Raw genomic sequence first — 20,349 nt, 5'->3', positions numbered from 1 at the left:
ATATATTTAGTTCCTACCGCTAATTCATTTTTTTCTATAGTTGCCTCAACTGAACAAGTATTGCTATCTCTCAATGTGGTTTGCAAAACAATAGTGTATTTGAGAGATGTATAGGTATATGATTACACAATACTCATGAGACTAATGATTGCACTATTACCAACTTGTTATTACTAATGTTATCGCCGCCCTAAAATTCGCAAAGACCTGTGAAAATCTTTTCATCATAAATAAAATGTTTTATTGTGCATATCCTGAGAATATAAGATTCCTATCATGGATGAAGCTTGCGAGCTTTATCTTCAGAGCATATATAGGATATAAAAGCCTTAATTCCAATTTTCAAAAGTAAGGTTCAAAAACATTTTTAGGTTGTAGTTTATGTTTAGAGTATCGATCACGCTTTTTCTTTAGAGTGGAAATGTGAAAAGTTAACATTTTTATGTATGTATGTATATACATATAATAAAGTCATATTCTATAATAAAGTCAGACATATTCAACACTCGAAACGATATAACCGGAGATTTATCATCATTGTATAAAATGGCGCATAAACCATTCTATAATGTTAAGCATCAAATTTGCGGAATTTCAAAGTTTCATGACAAGGTTGGCGTGTGTTGAGAAGCCACTACAAATTTGATAATTTGTAATTCTTCCTCGGCAGACTGCTAAACCAACATAGTATAGATAGGAGAATTGAGAATGTTAAAGAGGACTCCAAAGTTTAAGTCGTGCAAGGATTTTTAAATAAAAAAGACACTAAGACATCTAAGATGTAATCATTTCATATTATTAAACATTACAATAATCGTGCACCCTTTTCGCGCTGACTCTCAGTAGCCCAGAATCAGATGTAATTGTTATTATATACATACAATACATTTTCACTTTTCACGTTTCCGCCCTAGGAAAAAAGTTACAAAAGTTAGTAATCAATAACCTGCTCAATAAAATGTCCGCAATATGCTTCCGGAAACGTAGCTAGACATAATCATTACGGTTATAACATATATATAACAAATATTGCTAAGACTGGAGCAATCATATAAGTCACTTCCATAGTACTATAGATCTTATACCTTTTCTAATAATGAGCGAAAATTATCATCAATTATTCAGTTGTAGTTATCGTAATTTTTTCTCCATGGATATTTTTAAATTATGGTGTGTCAAAAGTGCTCTGTGAGTACAAGTTTTAAACTTTTGATACGTCGCTCAAAGACTATCCATTATTGAGCTTTGTGTCAGGGATATTTTTTGTTCATTATATTATAAGTTACATTATTTGAAAATTAATTTTATGGAGACTCAATTTTCTGTATAATTAGTGCGGAGTCCTTTAATGAGGAAGTAACACTATAAATTAAATCGTTTATATACATATTAACAAAATTCTAATAAATATTCATGCTTTTTTATTCAAACTTTTATTTGGCTCGACTTACTCGTTTAAAAGTCGTTTAAAAGCGCAGTAAAATACGGCGGAAAATGTATAGTACGTAAAAATTTGTTATCAAGATCATTATAGATATGCAATTAACGTAAGGTACTTTCCGCGGAACAGACCAAATTCTGTGTATTCTGCCACTTGTTGCGAAATAATAAGTAAAGTTATCGAAGGCCATCAACCAGTTATCGAAGGTAAACTGTTGTATGCCAGACGCAATACATTTTTAAATATTGAAGAAAGTAGAATATTATTTTTTCTTGATTAAATTTTCAAACACTACAAGTAAGATTAGTACAATAGTGTACTGACAACAAGTTGATTGATTGGAGTCTAAGCTTAGATGGATCTTTACATTAATAAGTAGCACAATTCTTTATTAAAATCATAAATAAAAAACGGCACATCTCAATATCAAAAGTAAATATTGATTCAACGGAAAATTTTAAAATTTCTAAAAACAGGAATAAGAATTGGGTTAGAGCCAATAATTGAGAAAGATGGAGTAGATAAAAATAAATTCTATTAGATAATTTTATGAAAAAATCAAGAAATTATTTCTTATAAAGTTGTAATATAAATAGCGTAATAAAAAATTTAATATTATATTAAGAATAATATTATATTAGAAAATTTGGAGAATAAGTTGCGTTGCAAAGTAGATATAAAATGGTAAGATAGTTATAAGATAAGGTAATAATAAGTTAATTATAGGTAAAGTTAGTCATAAGATATCACTTGTAATGAAAAACGAAATTAGCTATTGTAACTAAAGCTCTATATTAATAAAAATAGCGCATTCATCTTATCTAAGCGAGTCGTCGCTTAGATAAGCAACCGCCTTTTTCTATTGCTGCTTTCCTTATTGCGTTTTTCTATTTATTTCGACTGCCATGTCAAACTTTTCGGATGGCAGATTTTTGTGTTATTTTTATTAATGTAGAGCTTTAATTATAACTTCTCGGAGAATAATAGCAATAAAGCATTATAATCTAATATTAAGACTCTAATAAAAAAATATTATAGAGACCTAAATAAGTATTAAGTATTAGAAATAAAAAAAGTTTAGGTAATTCAGAAATTAAAAGTAATACAAATGCACATTGGATTTTCTCTAAATTCTTTGGAGAGAACTGTCCCTCATCAATTTTTATGAAACTTGACATGTGTTGAGTGTTCCCTCCTGATATAATATTACTCCATTTTGGCCGCACATAATAAAGTATTTTTGAGATATTAAAAATTTTTTTAAATTTGTTTTTATTTCTATATTCAAGTAAGTAAAAATACTTCATATTATTTAGTTTATTATTTGTTACCACATGTATGTTACGCAAATCTGTTCTCTATATTTTTTAAATTTCTGAAAATGTAAGAAAAATATGATTAAATTAAGAACATGAGAAGAATGCGATTCAATATACTTATTTTTCATTTATTTTATGTTGTTTTTACATGTGAGATGAAATTGATAAAAACAAGTAAAACTTAAGGTCTTGAAGCATTATAAACATGGTGCAAAAGACGCAAGCTTCATTCATATTTATTTTCATGTACATTCATAGGAAAATTAACGTCAATAACATTATTAAAAATTTTGCATTCGAAAATTAATTTTATTTCAAGATCCTATTTACTTGTTTTTATGAACAATTTCATCTTATAATGTATATGTAAAGACAATATATAAAAAATAAATCTGTATTGAATCATCTGTATATATTGAAACATTTTTCTTGTTTTTAATTTAATCATATTTTCTTAATTTTCAAAAATTTTAGAAGTGTAGAGAACAAATTTTCGTGACATATATAACGCTAATGTGGTAATAAGTAATGAAACAACATGAAACACTTTTACTTATTTAAATATAGAAATAATTATCTAATCTAAATAGAGAAATAAAAATATAAATTTAAAAAAATATTTTTAATATCTCGAAAATATATAATTTGCTATCTGCAGCCAAAATGGAGTAATATTCTGAAAAGAATATTTAACACTGCCCGCTAAGTTTCATAGAAATCGATGAAGGACAGTTCATAATTTCCTCTGAACAGCGAAACTGAGCTAGACTTAAAAAAAAAAGAGTTGTTCAATTTTCAATTTTTAAGAGTGAGATTCACGCAAAAAATTTTAGAGAATACATACGAATAAAAATATAAAATATATAAATATTTATATGTTTTATATCGTATTTGTATCCATTATACATTACATTTAATCTCTATTTTTAAAATTCTTCTATTTGCATTCCTGTTATATTTATTCTAATATTTACTTTGATACGTTTAATTTCTCTATTCCTTAATTTTTTTATTTCCAATATTTAATATTTATCCCTAATATTTCTTTCATTATACGCAATATATCGTTTAACAGTTGATTCAAAATTCAAAGATCACAAAATACACCTAAAAAACGTATGTTTTTGAACTTACTCTTTAACATCCAATGCATTCTCATTTTTTTTCTCCCATCGTTCGATTTTTCCGTCCATATGAATCGTAAATAGCCAAGCGTAATCTTGTCTGGATGAGAACGTGAAAGCGCGCGACAGAGAAGTTCGATTCTCTCCAACGATATATTCAACTCGTACGCGCGCGCGAATTAAATTGCATGAAGGAAGCGGCGGATTACGCGGGCCCGCCAATCGCTGTGTGCCGTCGACGACGGCAGCGGTTGCGATTTCATCGAAGTAACGAATCTAAATTTAAATGTGAAGAATCGCAATAGTCCCGCTTATCTAAATATTTTTGCCCTTTTCTCTTGAGAATGATGGTTGTTAACGAGTGAAATTCAAAAATTTGCATGCAGCGAAAAAATATCCAATGACCTTTGAAATGTTACTTTCAAATGTTATTGATTAAAAGGTGTATTTATTTATATTTACGTGACATTTACAAATAGAAGAAATTAAAAATATCATTGATAGCACACATATTTATTATAGCAATATGAAGTTGAAATAAACAGTGTTTTTATGTATTTATATATTTATGACTAAATTAAAATTCAATTAACCGACATCAATTAATCTTAATTTCCCAATAATCATGTCTTTTTAAACTCTTTTACATTTAGAAATAAAGGGATTAAAATCTAGAAAAGATAAAAACTAAGTAAGTACGTTCATTATTTATCATGCATCTCTTATCTTTAAGTCAAGTATTGTATAGAGAGGAGAAAAAAAGGTGTAAAGAGTGTAAAAGACGCGCGTCAATGACAGAAAAGTGTACGGTGTGTAGTTGAAAACAGTGGGAATGCTCTCTTCGAAGCGAACTGCGAGAATTTCGCGCACGGGCGGATGCGCCGGTAAGGTTAAGTTTCCTCCCATGGGCCAGGATCGGATTCTATGCAAACGGCGTTATCGTATAGGGATCTGGGCGCGAATTGTCCGGAAGGGACAATTCTCCGATCGATACTCACTTGTTTTCCCCGAATGATAACTACGAGCGCGGCACCGGCCGCGGTGAGGGCCCACGTGAGCAGGGTTCCGAGGAGCGCCTGGGTGATCGCTGTGTGATCCTTGAGCATCGCGAGCCTCCGTCACATCAGGCGGGAGAGACAGATCCTACAATCGGTCGACCGTGTCCCGTGGCGGACTGCCGTGTGCCGACGGAATGAAACGGAGCGAGCGGGCGTAAACGAACGCGAGAGCCGAACGGCGCGGCGCGAAATCTCCGGTCTTGCGGCACTTCGTTCAGTCCCCCGCACTGCTTATCTGAACCATCGTGCGCACCACCGACGCACGGGCCACTACTACGTCGCCACCACACACGTTCCTATACTACCACCAACGCGCATCATGTGCGCGTATTACGACGACATCACCGCTCGTCTCTCTGCGTCGTCCCTGTCGTATCCGTCAATCGCGACTTCCGAATATCGTGGGCCGCGCATTACGTACGTTGCGTACACGCACGCCTTTTCTTTACGTCATATCTAACTAAAGCTCGTATCATACTATTAGATTAAGGTTACAATAGAATACATGACTGATCAGAGAAGGAAGAAAATCAATATAAAGTTTAAATAAACTTGATCAATAGTTGAATTTCAATTAAATCTCAGGCTACGGTGTTCACTTGATGCTCCGAATGTTTCGAAGCGCTTTTTTATTGTTCTGTTAGTAGAATTCTTTCTTCTAATTGGTCAGTCGAACGTTTCGAAGCGCCAAATGGACCGCACCTATAGAGTGCAAATGCATCGTTGACTAATCAGAAGAAAGAATTTTACGAATTGACCAATCGAAAAAAGCTTCAAAGCATTTGCAGTCACAGGATCACATCCTCAGTCTTTAGTCTGATATAGGCTTTAGCTCGGATCGACAATAGATTTTTAAAGCCATAAGGAATGAACGAATCACAATTAATTGTTCTCCTCGCATTCGATTGTAATTGGTCAATTTTTTACGGCTTAAAACATTTATTGTAGGCTTAAAACATTTGTTGCAGATCCGGACTTACCGCATCATCAAGTTGTATCGGTTTTAGGTGTGCTCAAAACGCCCACGTTATATCTATGTTTGCGAGATTGATTATTGACCGTTAAACACGAACTGGATGCTTCCCAGCAAGAGAGACAGATGATACACAGTGACCAGTAAGTACAATCTTAAGATGTCATGAATCAATCAGAAGGCCGCATTAGCGACTTAAGACATAACTTAAAACGGTCTTAAATATAAGATCCGACTATAAATACCGACCAGTGTATCACAGTGAATCATTATGCGCCGTCTACAATACATGGAATATGAAGTAAGATTAAGAAATTGATCAATCACAGTTGAATGTGAGAAGAATAATCGACTGTGATTGGTCATTGGTGTGGTTTCTTTCTCTTACTTCTTACTCCGTTTATTGTAGACGACGCATTACACATTCTTGTTATTTGTCAGTATTAAATAAAAAGAAACGCTCACTCTATGTTACACTGTATCTCTAAATATCAATTTCTTACTTGTAAATATATATAATAACATTACATCAATATTATAATTTATATATTATAATTTATTACTATATCAATGTAAATATAATACAATATATTATACACACGGGGACATAAATGCCTAACCGTTTGAGTTGCATGCGTATTGAAGAAGGCATGAGAAGGCGTGAAAAGACATGACTAGACATTTATGTCTCCGTGTATACATACATGAATATTTTTCTCACGTGATGACACAAAGTAAGTATTATTTTATTTTTGTATATGGAACTCCACGGAAGATAATTTTTATGTTGCGACTTGTGTTGTCTAAATGGGAAGCACTTTACTTAATTAGGCTTAATCTACTGTGCAATTTAATGTGCTCTTTTTATATCTTCCTTTATCGTGTCCTTTTTCTTGCTTTTTATCATTTTTTATCTCTTGGCTTTTGCCTCTTACTCCTTTCTTGATTTTCTATCATCCGAAATAAAAATTGACGAACTTAGGAAGAAATAAAAAAAAAAACGTGATAAGAATCACGTTAAATAGTCATAGCAAAGAAGAAAGAAACAAGAGATAAAGAGTACATTGTAGATTAGGCTTTATATTATTAAGTAAGAAATTATATAAATTACGACATGTAACGATCGATTGAAAAATAACTTAATTAATAATTTATAAAATATAATTTACGAACTTAATAATTAAAATTCAAATTGAGTTTCAATCGACAAGTAAATTAAGGACGACTTTGATCAAACTCCGATTAATTTAATCAGCGGTTAACTCCATTGGCAGAATTGTTTAAAATCTCTAATATACAGTTTGTTATTTTCAATTCGATTCATTAAACACACATAATTCTATTGATTAATTCAATAATTTTATTCATATTACTTAAAATATTATTGATTAAATTGAAATTCGATCAAAGTTGAATTCGATTCGATATATCTTCCAATAATCGGCGGCAACAGTGTACGAATAGCGAGACGCAATGTGCATGCGTGAGAGAGTAGCGCGGCCAATGAGCGTCTCCCGCATTCGACCAGTCGGCCGCCGCGTTCGATTAATCGTACAATTGGCGCGACTTTCGTCCGTGTCGGCGCCGCGTCTCAAGGTTTCGTCCGCGCCGGACTATTAACGATGTCAAGGCGTTTATCTTGATTAACAATGTTCGACAGTGAAACCGCAGAATGCGAGCGTTGTCGTGACGCGTTTTGAGGCTCAGTTTTTTTTCGCAACGGGACGAGACTTTACGAGACTGTTGCTGTCGTCGCTGTCGACCGCGAGGCCACCATCTTTCCCAGCAGTGTCCAGCAGACGACGCACGAAGTACCATCGGAGTATCGGACTGTCAACGTGCAAACATGGCGTCCGCAACGGTAGGTACGCAACGCCGTGTTTCTTCCGCGCGATCGATCGCATACTGACGCCACATATTTTTTTTAGTCGTGCCTAACCATGAGGTATCCGATTGTCTCGTAAAACGAAAATAAGTGTCGTTTCGTTACGTCGGGGACTGGGAGTAATAGTTCTAATCGCCGATAGTGGGTGGAAGGTCGTCACTCTGACATTCGCTTGCGCATTTCCGTACGTATTTCTAGCGTACACTGCGGAAGGGTTCGTAATATGGATAATCACGCCCTTTGCGGAAGCGAATGCGGGAGTTCTCGGGGTTCAATTTCGTGTCTCTTTCTTTCCTCCTTTTTTTATTTCACTCGAGAAACGGAGGTTACGCTCCGTGTTAATTCATCCCTCCACGTCATAGTGTGTGCATATAGATTTAATCCTAAAATGTCACTCATATTTGTCTTAAGTTGACACTACTTGAGTGAATTTGGGTGAAAATTCACCCACATAATTAAGAATCTTTTACACTTTTTTATGTCCATGTTAGAACAACTAAATTTGACATTATTTTTTAATGTAAAAGTTTGAACCTTAAACAATGTTATTTTAAGCTGTTTAAATTTCAATAACAGAAACTATACGAAATTCAAAAAGTGCATGAATGAAAATTCGTCTACACTACCCACAGTAGCATTCCAAGATATTAATAAATGCAAGATAAATTGCATGAATATAAATGCATGCTCGATACTCCTTTTATCGAATGTTCCATGATCTCATTTGTAGGTACCTTTATTGATGGATGACGACACGATTGCTTTTGGAGAGGAGGAGGAGGCCCAGAATTCCAACAAGCTTAAGTACAAATAATGAAGATCGTGTATCTTTTAAATGCTCGTAGACCATAATTTTGTAAGATAAAATATTGTTTTCTATAATTTTAGACATCCATATGTTACGCTGTTTCACTTGGCCTTCCGGATAGCGGCTATAATAGTTTATTTGTTTTGCGGCTTGTTTTCAAATAGTTTTATAGCAAGTTTTGTAACAGTGGTACTACTTTTATCGATGGATTTTTGGACCGTTAAAAATATTACAGGAAGATTAATGGTTGGCCTTAGATGGTGGAATTATGTGGATGACGATGGCAAAAGTCATTGGATTTTTGAATCTAAAAAGGTTCGCTTATTATATAAATTTGTATATTTTAATTTACGTTGCCATGCAATGTAGTGATAAAAGTCTCTAACGAGAAAGTGTCTCTTTTATATCTCCTTTAGCATTGTATCAAGAAAATCATTTGATTCTATACTTAGATACGAAGCTTGTATCAATGTTGTTATTACATTTTATATCACATAAGTTCCACTTGCATAGATTACATTGAAATGTAGCTTTCAATTAGCATGTATATTTTTTCATTTGTCACGTTTCAGCAAACATTGATTTAATTGGATTGGTTGTTCAAGGTTTTCTAGCTGTTATATTTTTATGCCCTTGGCACTTTCTAAAACTACTTGTATAATAATCAGATTATAAGTAGACAGTCACCTAAATTCATGTTCCATTCCAGTTACTCTTTTTATTGTGACTATTTATAAAATATGTGTGTATCTTAAATGATTCAGATTATTTAAATATCATTTTCTTGTACATGTGTAAGTCCAATGTCTATTATGTGCCCTGTGTTTCAGGGTGCACAACAGAACCGCATTAATGCAACCGAGGCGCGAATCTTTTGGTTAGCCCTGATTTTGTGTCCATTTTTTTGGTCAATGTTATTTATTGCAGCGTTATTTGGTTTTAAATTCAAATGGCTTTTGCTCGTTTGCATTGCCATAGTTTTAAACGGTGCAAATCTATATGGCTACATCAAATGTAAAATGGGAAATGATCAAAATATTTCAACGGTCACAAGTGATTTCATCAGGAAACAAGTTTTTCAAAATGTATATGTTTTTATGAAACCAAATAATATATTTTTCTTTTATATTTAGGTGTATCGCATACTTATTTAAATTTATTTTACTACAGGTTACATCAATAATGACCAGGAGCCCACCAACGAATAATTCCAATCAACCAACTAATGTTATATAAATTATGAAACATTGATATATGTATGTGTGTGTCATTTAAAATTTATGTTTATAATGATAATTTAATATTTGCAAATGTTTGTATATAAAAATAATGTTAGACTGTATCTTATAAGTATTATATGTATAATAAATCGTTATCAATCTTCAGGTTCTATATTATTATTATTACTTGATGAGATGCTTATTTATCTATTATCTGATTATACATAAAAAGGTTAAAACGAATATTTATATTAAAAAGAAGGAAACATTTTTTATATGTTAGTACTAGTTTATTAATGCCGCAAGGCAATACATAATGTACACGGTATTTTTTTTTCTCGTCAACAGACTCTTCCTATTACACAATATTTATTTTGTATAGTTGTTAATTAGTAACATTGCATTTATCATTGTTTTTACCTCAGCCTGTTGTATTCTTTCTGGCAAGAAAGTATCACAAAATAATTTCCCATTCTTTCAACGATATTTAGTATTTGACTTATTCTTTGCATTTAAATTCATATTCTTCTTCGGATCCGTGACCGCAGTCACTTTACTGATTCATCTACAGATGAATTCGAGGCGATCTTATACACAATAACAAACTCGCTATATTGCACGGAGCTATAGTAGCCGATTGTATTTTATTATATTATCAAAACTGCTCCGAAAACACGCGCGAGTCGTAAGTTTTCAAGAAGAAGAATACAACAAACCACATATCGTTTTGCTATACATTTTAGATCATTAAAAAATTATAAAGACTAAGGATTACTGTACTAAAATACAACATATACGAAAGTTTCAGGGAATGATACAAAAAACTTAGTGTAACATTACAATTATTATGTTATAATATAAATGTACGAATATTTTGTGGACTTCCTTGTAGCAGTAAATTTTAGTGAGTATAGATTAATGATATCAACTTATAACTATAGTAGTATATTTATACAATAATTTAATTTTGTTTTTGGTAACATATTTTATCTTGGGACTTTAAACGTGAAGCCATTAAGAAAGTTGGCAAAGTACATATGTTGATAATAATTATATTGAAATGTAATCACATAAATTTATAACTTATAAGTTTCAAATTCATAAGTTTCTTACAAAAGTTCTGCCAAGTTTAATGCTATTAAAACTTAATACGCTTTACAGTATTCTAAGAAGAATATTTAATGGGATGAAACGCTTAATGATTTGTTACAGATGAATACTTATCATAATGATTTGAAAGTTATTCTTAGCAAAAGTCTTTTTCTCTTTTTAAGAACATTATAATAAAAACCACAGCGTGTACAGGGCGTTTGACTTTTTAAAGTTTAAGAGCTGATTTTCTTCTTGAGAAATGTTCCCATACCAAGAACTACTTTACCAAAATTAACAATTAAAATAATTTAACTTTGTGAACGTTGAACGATTAATTATACATTAATGGGATAAAATATTTCAATGTGGAAATAAGTTAATGTTATTTACAGATGTGAAAATTGTTCGAATATCCATTTATATAGCCTAATATCTTAAAACATGTTTCGAATTTTGTATTTAGCATTTTCAATCGTTTGTAAGAAAGCTAATAAACATTATCCAGTCATACACCATGTATAACATTTCATTAACAATATGTTAAAGAGTGTGAGTCTTTAAATACCGATTACAATCTTTGAAATTATACACACAAAAAGATAAAAATATTATAAAATCATTTCCTGCCATTCAAAGCTATTCGTAATTTAATTTGCTTGAAAATGTTTAATAGGAGCATATTATATAAAGAAACTTTACTAAAGCAATGTTTCTAATAAATTAAAATTATAAAAGAAGTAATTATATAAAAAATATTGTATAAATATATATTTTCTTTAAAATAAAATGCTGCATGTTAAATAGTTGCTTATGATTACATTCTGAAGGCCAAATAGTAAGTCGTAATAAAAAAAATCTGCTGCCACATTGTAGAAACACTTAACATAATAACATAAAATAAAAGTTGTTAATTTAAAGTGCTATTTATGTAATGAACTTTGACATAAGGCAAATCGTAGAATTATTTTTACAACTAGTATTATCATTACATATTATTATTAGTACTATAATTATTACCATTATATTATAAATTATGAAAAATGCCATGATGGTTGTAAATGGTTTAACAGGCAGTGAAAAATTTGATGTATTATATAATTACATACATTTTAATATTAATAAAATATTTTAAGTACTTTTTCAAGCACAAAGAATTTATCATAGTAAACGTTGTATAAAATGGCCCTCAGTTTGTAAGAAAAAACTATCACACTAAAACGAATAAGTAATTTTTTTGATAAACCAATCTGTAAAGAAACTGCTCAAAAGCCATTATAGAAGTACATTCGTTAAAACAATACGATAAATACATAAAAAAGACGTAAAAAAAATATTTAACAAATATAAAATTGAAAATAATAGATATCGAGAAAATTAAATATTACAGGTGGATACAACGTACTGAGTAGATTTCACATTTTTTTGTGTTAAAACTTAACACGGTATTCTGGAAAATACCGATATCTTTTTAAATATTTTCATGTCCTTATGCACACTTGTATCTCTTATGATATCTATATATATATCTATGTATATATTACTTATAATTTTATGTATATATATATTTATATATTTATATAATGTTGCTAATGACAGATGGTGCATTTATGTACATTTAGTCACAGTTCCTGACCCTCGAACCACAATAACTAACGGTAAAAGGAGTATTCGAGCAAAATTGTATAAAATTGTGAAATAGCATTTCGTGTTGCATTACTTGTATAGTTTCAACATATCAAGAGTATTTCGTAATAAGTGTAGAATCCAGCCAAAAGAATGCCAAAAATCGGAGAAGATTTATGATCAATAAATTACTTTATTTAGATGACGTTATGTTTGTTATTGTACATGTACACTTTTTTAAAAATTATTTCTAAAATGTTAGCTACAAGATTTGCTATACCGAACAGTATCGTATAGGTTTCGAAGAAAGTGTAATCGAGCAATTATTGTCCTCATAAACTGGAGAGCTTGCAATTTGAAATTGCAATACATTCATCCGAAGTCGTTATTACTATACAAAATGGATAATGTCACGATGAAAGTAATTAGTTAGTGCTTTTATAAAATCATATAATTCAATAGAATCATTGGTCACATTGATAAATATATTAATTATTTATTGGCATTAAAATTAAAGCAGTCAATGCGTTTATTTTGATCAAATCAATTGATCACTATAATCTTAAGAAAAAATATTCAATTGTATTATTTGCCAATACAATCAACAATTCTGTAGAATTATCAGAAATTTTATAAAATTACCAGATTAAATATTTTCACCGTAACAAATATATCATGTAGCGATGTTCTTCATTGTGCATTCTTGGCATTGATCTGGCACTTGAAAAAGAAAAATTTTATATTACAAACATCGATGATTTAATGCATAGTATGAACACTCAGCGTAAATTTGATTTTAATAAGGTACTCGTAAGCTAAAAAAGCATTGAACTGATAATTAAATTTGTAATTATCCATTTCAATATATTTAAAAGGAAATTAGAAATATTCGAGGTAGAAGCTATGTTGGAACTTTGTACATAAGGGTATCGAGGGCTTGGGAGAACAGTACACGAATTCAACATACAGTGCTTCTATTTAAATTAGTTTTTTTTCTTCTTTTATAGAAACGTGCGCAAATTCACTTGCGCACCTTTCATTGAATAGGCACCGTTTCCTTTCATCCTTCTTTCATTCGGGTCCTTCTTTCATCCTCATTTCCCTAATGGCGTTGCTTAATCTATCCTTAAAACAATTTTTCTTATAATCTATCTAACATTATCATAATGAGAAGATCCCTACTGTTCATAGTGAGTACAGCATTAATAATTGTCAATTTGGCAGTATGGCAATTTTTTTTGTTTCTTGTGAGCGGAAATTTTCATCTCTCTCTTTCTTTATTTTATAGTAGCTAAAGAAAGTTACTTGACTGTTTTTTCGATCCATTTTTCTTTCTACATTAGTAAGTATTCGTGGAATATGCCACGTACGGTAGATTCTTGTTTTTCACAATGTGCGTTTCGCACATGTAACTGATCGATGCTCTGTTTCTCTCACAAACATGGATGTCAACATCGAGACCATCTGATTCCTCTATGTAATTCGCTATTGAAGGAAGCACTCTTATCCTCAATAAATAGGAAAGATTTTGATCTTCACTGTCTCAGTTTGCAAGAGATACTATGCACAGAAAATGCACTATGTTTCGAGTGGGAGAGAGATATGGTCGATATCTTCAGTCTAATCTTAAAATTAGATTTAGATTTAAAAAATGCTTTTGCGAATGATCGACTTAATAATGGGATATGTTCCAATTCTCTAATTCGCAAATATGATATCCTACCGATGATGGTACATAATTTTGATTACATCGTCGTACTTGGCTGATTGATTCTTTGACGTAAATGCTTGGAAATTAAGAAGCATAAAAAAGAGAACATATCTACGTGACATCGTACGACACGATGTGCGACGTACGCCCGTATAACCACATGTATTGTATACGTACTTCTAAACGGCAGTTTTGACTCGCGTCACCGCAAGGGAACTTTCAAATCTAGTTTCTAAAAAGAGATTAGCCTAAACCGAATGCTTTTCAGTATGATTCCGCGCGTTTGCTATAGAAGTGAAAATTTCCAGCATATTTGCATTTACTGCAACACCATTGACTAAATATTTCATCTCTATTATTAACTGCCCACGACACTAGTAATCGCATTACTACTGTATTTGTCCTTGGAAGGTACGAGTATGTCATACGACTTTATTGTACTAGACACGTCGTATTTTTGCTCTCTCGATATCTCTCTCGCCTCTTTGCCGGTCTCGTTTGTCCCTCGACAGATCCCTCTGCTCGCGAGTGTCGGCTTGTCAGTTGGCGTAATGATCGAAGGAGCCTAAATATTCCAAACTGGCCCGATAGCAGAACTGATATTGATCCTGTGACAAGAATATCATAAATGATATCACGATTACATGCATATAAAAATATTGTACTTGCAAAACATTGAAATTAGAATTTACAAACCTCGGTTTGAACCATAGCTGGACGTTGCGTGCGTAATATTCTCACAGTCTGGAATATGTCGACCACACCTTCGTACTGCATTCGCTCCAAAACGATGCTAAGCGTTATGAAGACACCCGTCCTTCCTACGCCGGCGCTGCAATGCACGGTGATCGGTCCGTCTTGGCCGAATTGTTCCTTCGTTTTGTGCACTTGTCCAATAAAGTCGATGAAACCGTCGCCGGATTTCGGTACACCCTGTTCCGGCCAGTCGATGAACTGGAATTGCCTGACTGTGCGACTCGCCCCGTCGCGCGCGTCCGTCACCTTGAACTCTCGTAAAATATACTGCGGCATATTGTACTCTGCGATCGGATCCACGACAAAGCATTGATAACGAATAGATCGATCGGACGGCCAATACTGGTGGCATTTCTCTCTGCCCATCTCTTTCAGTTTCGTCAACATAACGACGATCGTAGAATTATGCTCCCAAAGCATACGCCAGAAATCGTCAGTAGTGTCGCATAGAGGACCTTGCGTAGCTATGTAAGCACCCCGATAGCGATATCCATCAATCAGACTCGCGTTTATGTAATCGGATCCTTCGATATTACGCTGCGGTTGTAGGCATACTCTGGTACACTCGTAAGGCAGAATATGGACCAATCGATTTTTGTGTTTGTTACACGGTAGATTCGCGGATATAAATCTAGTTGAATCAGCCTTGATGTTGGAAAGCTTCTTGAATTCCAATTCCATTCCAGTTATATTGTCGATCTCCGGTTGCATGAGTTTCTGAATATGAGAATGTAGATTTCTGGCCGGTACTTCTGTATTACCGCAAATCACCGCCTCCAGTAGAGCATCGTGAATGAAGATATATTGATCTTCCGTCTGTACCATGTAATTCCTTTGAGCACGTAGACACGTGACGTGGCCATAAATGTCGATCATCTTCTCGTGTTTGATCCTTTCCAACATCGAGTCTATAACGATGAAACAACCAGTTCTTCCTACGCCCGCGCTACAGTGTACCACCAATGGACCACTATCGGGTACATTGAGAGATCTAACTCTGCGCAGGAATTGCAAGAACGGTGCAGGGTGTTCTGGTACGCCATGATCGGGCCAGGCGGTGAATTGCAGCTGCTTTATTTCGCGCCGCTCGGAATAGCCCATTCGGCAAACCTGGAATGTACGAATACAGTAGGTCGCCAGTTCCTGAATATCGCTAATGGTCACGGTCATCTGTCCATAAGTCTCCGATCCCCTGGTAGGCCAATACTGATCGCATTTTATCCTTGTTCTCTCCTCCAACTTTGTCATCATCACGATCGTGCTGGTACGTAATTCCCAACACATACGCCAAAAGTCCCCGAATGTCTCCTGCAATGGTCCTTGGGTAGCCACGTATGCATTTTGCTTTCTGTAACCATCGCAGTAATTGGCGTTGATATAATCGGAGCCCGGCATACCATCAACTGTTTGAAGAATAACTCGCGAGTGATCGTACGCAATTACATTGGCGTAACGATTCTTCGATGCATTGATTTCCATATTGGAATGGTCCCACGTAAATTGTTGGCCAGGTTCTATCGACTCGTATTCTTGACTGAACTTCAGATTGTCATTCGCTTTCAGGCGTTCAATGTGATTGCCTAGTTCGCTAATAGGAATCGGCGGGTGTGAGATCATGCCAGGTGTTTGGAAATTTAATCGACGCATTTCTACCGGGTCCGATGGTGCGTGATTGGAACTTATATCTGCTGCCATGAGTGGTCGTGTGACGGCTGCTTGATCCGGCGCTTTACATGGTTGTCTTCGTCTGAAAATAATTAAGAGACAAATTTGATGTGCGTTTCAATTTATCTATAAATTTTACTTTATTTATCTTTTACTAAGAAATATAACTCACTTTTTAATGACGAATAGAAGCACAAGGCAAACGCTAACCATCAATGCCGCGATTATAGGACCAACTACCCATACCATTCCTGGTTCTTGACCACTAGTTTTTACGGACACTTCCGGATTTCCATCGGAAGGCGTGTTGGGATTCGGCCGACGTGGTGGCTCGCCAGGAGGTACTTCCCTCATGTCCAAAGATAAATATTCAGAAAACGGTGACGACGTGTATAAATGCTGAAACGAATATTTTTCCATAATTATTGACTTATATTCACAAGTCGCTAATATAAGAATCACTCTATTCGAATCACTCCTTGCAGCTTACCTTTCGCGGAGTATCAACTACGGCCCGTACGAATATTCTGTATCGCTTATTTTTAGTGAGTTTCCGATTTTCGTATCCCTCGTAGATGTCTCCGCTGCCTAAATGGAACGTATATGGAATGTCTCTGTGTGGAAACTTAGCTGCGATATAGGGCGCGTTTTCTCTTTCTTGCTTGGCACCTTTTCCGCTGATCATATCCTCCGTCAATTCATCCGGCTGCTTGTCGGCTGTGCTTTTATCCTCGGGTACAACGATGAGATAATAATGCGAGATTGGACCATATTCCTCGGAAGCTTGCGGGAGAATAACTTGAATCTCCTCGCCGTTAACCACACCGTAGAAGTCCGGCTTTACCATCGGCTTGGGCGCAGCCATCTGCGTAGTGACTGTAATCTTCGCCGGCGGTCTGTACTGACCGTCGCGTGGTACAGCGCTCACATTAACGTTATAAGTAGTAAACGGTTGTAGTTCATTTATCGTTGTACTTGTGATTTGAGGTTCCAATAGAATCTGCCTGCGGGGCACGAGTTGCGTCTGCGTTATACCTTGAGAATCCACGAATTCTTTAACAGCGTCAAATGAAACTTTGTACTTCAGTGGAGTCAATCTTATGGGCGGAGTCCAGGAAAGAGACATCGAATGCGTTGACGAATCCGGCGCTCTGAGGTTCAACGGTACGTCTTCTGGCTTCACCTTCACCGTGACTTTTTCGCTAAGTCTTCCAAGACCAGTCTTGTAACGTGCCGCTACTGTTATAGCGTACTGCGTAAACTTTTCCAGATTGATCAGATCCGCCGATTCTGTCAGACCAACGATCTTCTGCTTCCATTCATCGAGATCTTCCACGGCGGTCGTTGTGTAGAAAATCTGATAACCGACGATCTTTCCTCTGTTGGGTACTGGCTCCCACCATACCTCCACGCTGGAATCCGACGTGGCCACCGCTCTTACGGACATTGGAGCTCGGCCGATGTCCTTTTCCGTCATTATCGTGATTTTCTCGGAGTATGGACCGCTGCCTTGCGACGTGTGCGCTCGTACATGAAAGACGTATTCAGTGTTCTCTTCCAAGTTCGTGAATACCGCTCTCGTTTTGGTCGTGTTTCTATCTATAGTGGTAGAGTGATCGTTCTTCTTGTTAAACTGTACATCGTATCCGATTATTTGTCCGTTTCTGTGCTGCCGAAGCGGTTTATCCCAGGTCACGCACACAGTATCGGGAGTTTGAAAGAAGTACGACAGATTCGTTGGTGGTCCGGTTGGCTCGCCTTCCGGACTGAACCAGTACCGTACGGTCTCTTGGCCGAAACCGATGTCATTTTTTCCCGCTACTCTGAACTCGTAATCAACACCTTGTTCTCCTAAAGATTTATTATTTGAACACAAATAATTATTAAATGAAATATTTAATTACAAGTGATTTAAAAATTATCATCACTCGGATAGATTATCATTATTATCGTAATAAGCATAAGGATTAAACCGTATAATCCTCAATGCACTTTATTGTGAGCTGTTAGATAAAATATCTGTTTATAATTCCAAATATCTACATTTCAATTTTACACTTAGTTGAATCAGTGTATACAGTGATATGATATACACTGATTTAATGTGCATCAGTGCGTTAATCGAATTCGCTATTAATTTCCTTTTGATGATTAATAGTAATCTTTACATAATTCATTCGAGATAATAAAAATCACATTTTTTGAAAATCATATTTTTTGAATTGTGTCACTTTTAAAGTAAGGGGACGATATTATTATTAACGTGACACAAAAGATATTAATTTATCTTACCAAGATCCGTAATTTTGTACGTATGCTGACGCGTGTCCTCAATGAATTCCTCTTTAAGCGTTTGATTCTTTATACCGTATCGAATGCGGTATCCCAGCAGACTACCGTAGGTTTGAGTAGGCTGGCCCCATTCAAGTTCTAACACGTCGGGGCCTCTACTCAGAACTCTGAGAAAATAATGTCCATAGAAATCGAGTCGTTCATAAATGTACGATATTTCATGGTTTTAAATAAACATATCTTACTTTACGTTGACCTGTGGTCTATTTGGTACACCGCCCGGGGTCCTAACGTGTATCGGTACTGAACGGTCCCCATCTCCTTTTCTCGTCAACGCCGCCACCTGTACCGAGTATCTCGTGTCCGGTTGTAGTCCGGTGATATTCACTTCTAGCACGCCTTCGTGCACGTCTCGACGTATCGGTTCGTTCAGTAGATCTTTTCCCTGAGAAACAATTACAACTTGTACTGCGAGCACTCTCTCCTATCTATCTATATTCTTGTCGTAGTTTCTAAGTTTTATTCAAGAAAGATATCATTAACAAATGCACGAATAATAGTCTCACAATATCGTACTATTAATTTGATGTTCTCAAATATTAATTTGATTATTATATTAACCTGCGAATAGTCACGTAAGGTGATTTTTTTACATCCCAGCAGAGAGAAATTCAATCAATAAAATTCAATCGTTGGAACTGCCTCTCACCCATTTTGATGGGTTTTGTCTATTGCTTCAAATATGTTGTGGAACATAAACAAATATTACTCTTATTTTTTTAATTTGTTTAACTGAGGTATCGGAATCCTTGTTTTTTAACAATCCTTTAAAAATAATTTTTTTTTTATTCTAGCGAATATCTTCGAAACTATGAGATATATAAAAAAAATATTTTAGACTAAAATTTTATAGTATTTTATATTCTTAATAACGGTGTATTTACGTTCTTCAAAAACGTGAATTTTTTTAATTTTGCCCTCATCCTCTCAGAGGTTGTTTTGATTTCTAAATTTTTTTTATATTCTATTATATATAACATAATGAAAGTCTATTAAAATCGATAAGACACAGTTTCGACAGTCCCCTTATCGGTCTCAGTAGTTTTCTTTACTGATTGGAAAATATGTATCTAACGTTTTTAAGTTTTTTCTTCTTTCGTTTTTAGGAAATATTGAGTAATATTGAGTTTATATAAATTGTGGAATAATAAATAATATTCAATGTGTAATAACAGTGTGACTTTCAATTGGGATGTAAAAATTAGGTGATTATTTTCAAATTAAACACATATGCATATGATATTTTACAAAAAAAAAAGAGTCTAGATAATTTGCTGAGATTATTTTGTGGAATGGACGTTCTGTTTTTTTTTTTTTTTTTT

At 34.2% G+C, this 20,349-nt stretch overlaps 3 protein-coding genes across 14 annotated transcripts in view; 1 reads left to right on the top strand and 2 right to left on the bottom strand.

Annotated features, from left to right (window-relative positions):
- Positions 1-5,331, bottom strand: part of LOC108751777 (zinc transporter ZIP11) — a 60,300-nt gene extending 54,969 nt beyond the window's left edge. For both annotated transcript variants that reach the window (XM_018492181.1, XM_018492182.1), the window contains exon 1: positions 4,883-5,331. In XM_018492181.1, coding sequence (XP_018347683.1) covers positions 4,883-4,990 — 108 coding nt within the window. In that variant the 5' untranslated portion in view covers positions 4,991-5,331. The remainder of the gene's footprint in view (positions 1-4,882) is intronic.
- Positions 5,332-7,482: 2,151 nt separating this feature from the next.
- Positions 7,483-9,869, top strand: LOC108751681 (uncharacterized Golgi apparatus membrane protein-like protein CG5021). 4 transcript variants are annotated; one of them, XM_018491986.1, is made up of 6 exons: positions 7,709-7,776; positions 7,844-7,984; positions 8,531-8,604; positions 8,689-8,923; positions 9,439-9,693; positions 9,779-9,869. In XM_018491986.1, exons 3-6 carry the CDS (start codon positions 8,543-8,545, stop codon positions 9,842-9,844), a joined length of 618 nt encoding a protein of 205 aa, XP_018347488.1. In that variant the 5' UTR covers positions 7,709-7,776; positions 7,844-7,984; positions 8,531-8,542; the 3' UTR covers positions 9,845-9,869. The 4 variants fall into 4 exon arrangements, with proteins under 4 accessions (XP_018347487.1, XP_018347486.1, XP_018347488.1 ...); XM_018491985.1 differs by lacking the exon at positions 7,844-7,984 and having other exon boundaries at positions 7,483-7,776; positions 9,451-9,693; XM_018491984.1 differs by lacking the exon at positions 7,844-7,984 and having other exon boundaries at positions 7,483-7,776.
- A 2,638-nt stretch (positions 9,870-12,507) lies between these two features.
- The window catches only part of LOC108751742 (tyrosine-protein phosphatase Lar), a 324,192-nt gene continuing 316,350 nt past the window's right edge, over positions 12,508-20,349 (bottom strand). For all 8 annotated transcript variants that reach the window (XM_018492123.1, XM_018492128.1, XM_018492129.1 and 5 more), the window contains 6 exons: positions 19,213-19,412; positions 18,968-19,134; positions 17,166-18,526; positions 16,848-17,074; positions 14,951-16,757; positions 12,508-14,862 (listed from right to left, as the gene is read on the bottom strand). In XM_018492123.1, coding sequence (XP_018347625.1) covers positions 14,794-14,862; positions 14,951-16,757; positions 16,848-17,074; positions 17,166-18,526; positions 18,968-19,134; positions 19,213-19,412 — 3,831 coding nt within the window. In that variant the 3' untranslated portion in view covers positions 12,508-14,793. The remainder of the gene's footprint in view (positions 14,863-14,950; positions 16,758-16,847; positions 17,075-17,165; positions 18,527-18,967; positions 19,135-19,212; positions 19,413-20,349) is intronic.

Source organism: Trachymyrmex septentrionalis, unplaced genomic scaffold (assembly GCF_001594115.1).
Source record: "Trachymyrmex septentrionalis isolate Tsep2-gDNA-1 unplaced genomic scaffold, Tsep1.0 scaffold51, whole genome shotgun sequence".
In the NCBI taxonomy this organism is placed as follows: Eukaryota; Metazoa; Arthropoda; class Insecta; order Hymenoptera; family Formicidae; genus Trachymyrmex; species Trachymyrmex septentrionalis.
Note: the sequence above shows the minus strand (reverse complement) of the source record. Positions and strands in the feature narration are given on the sequence as shown.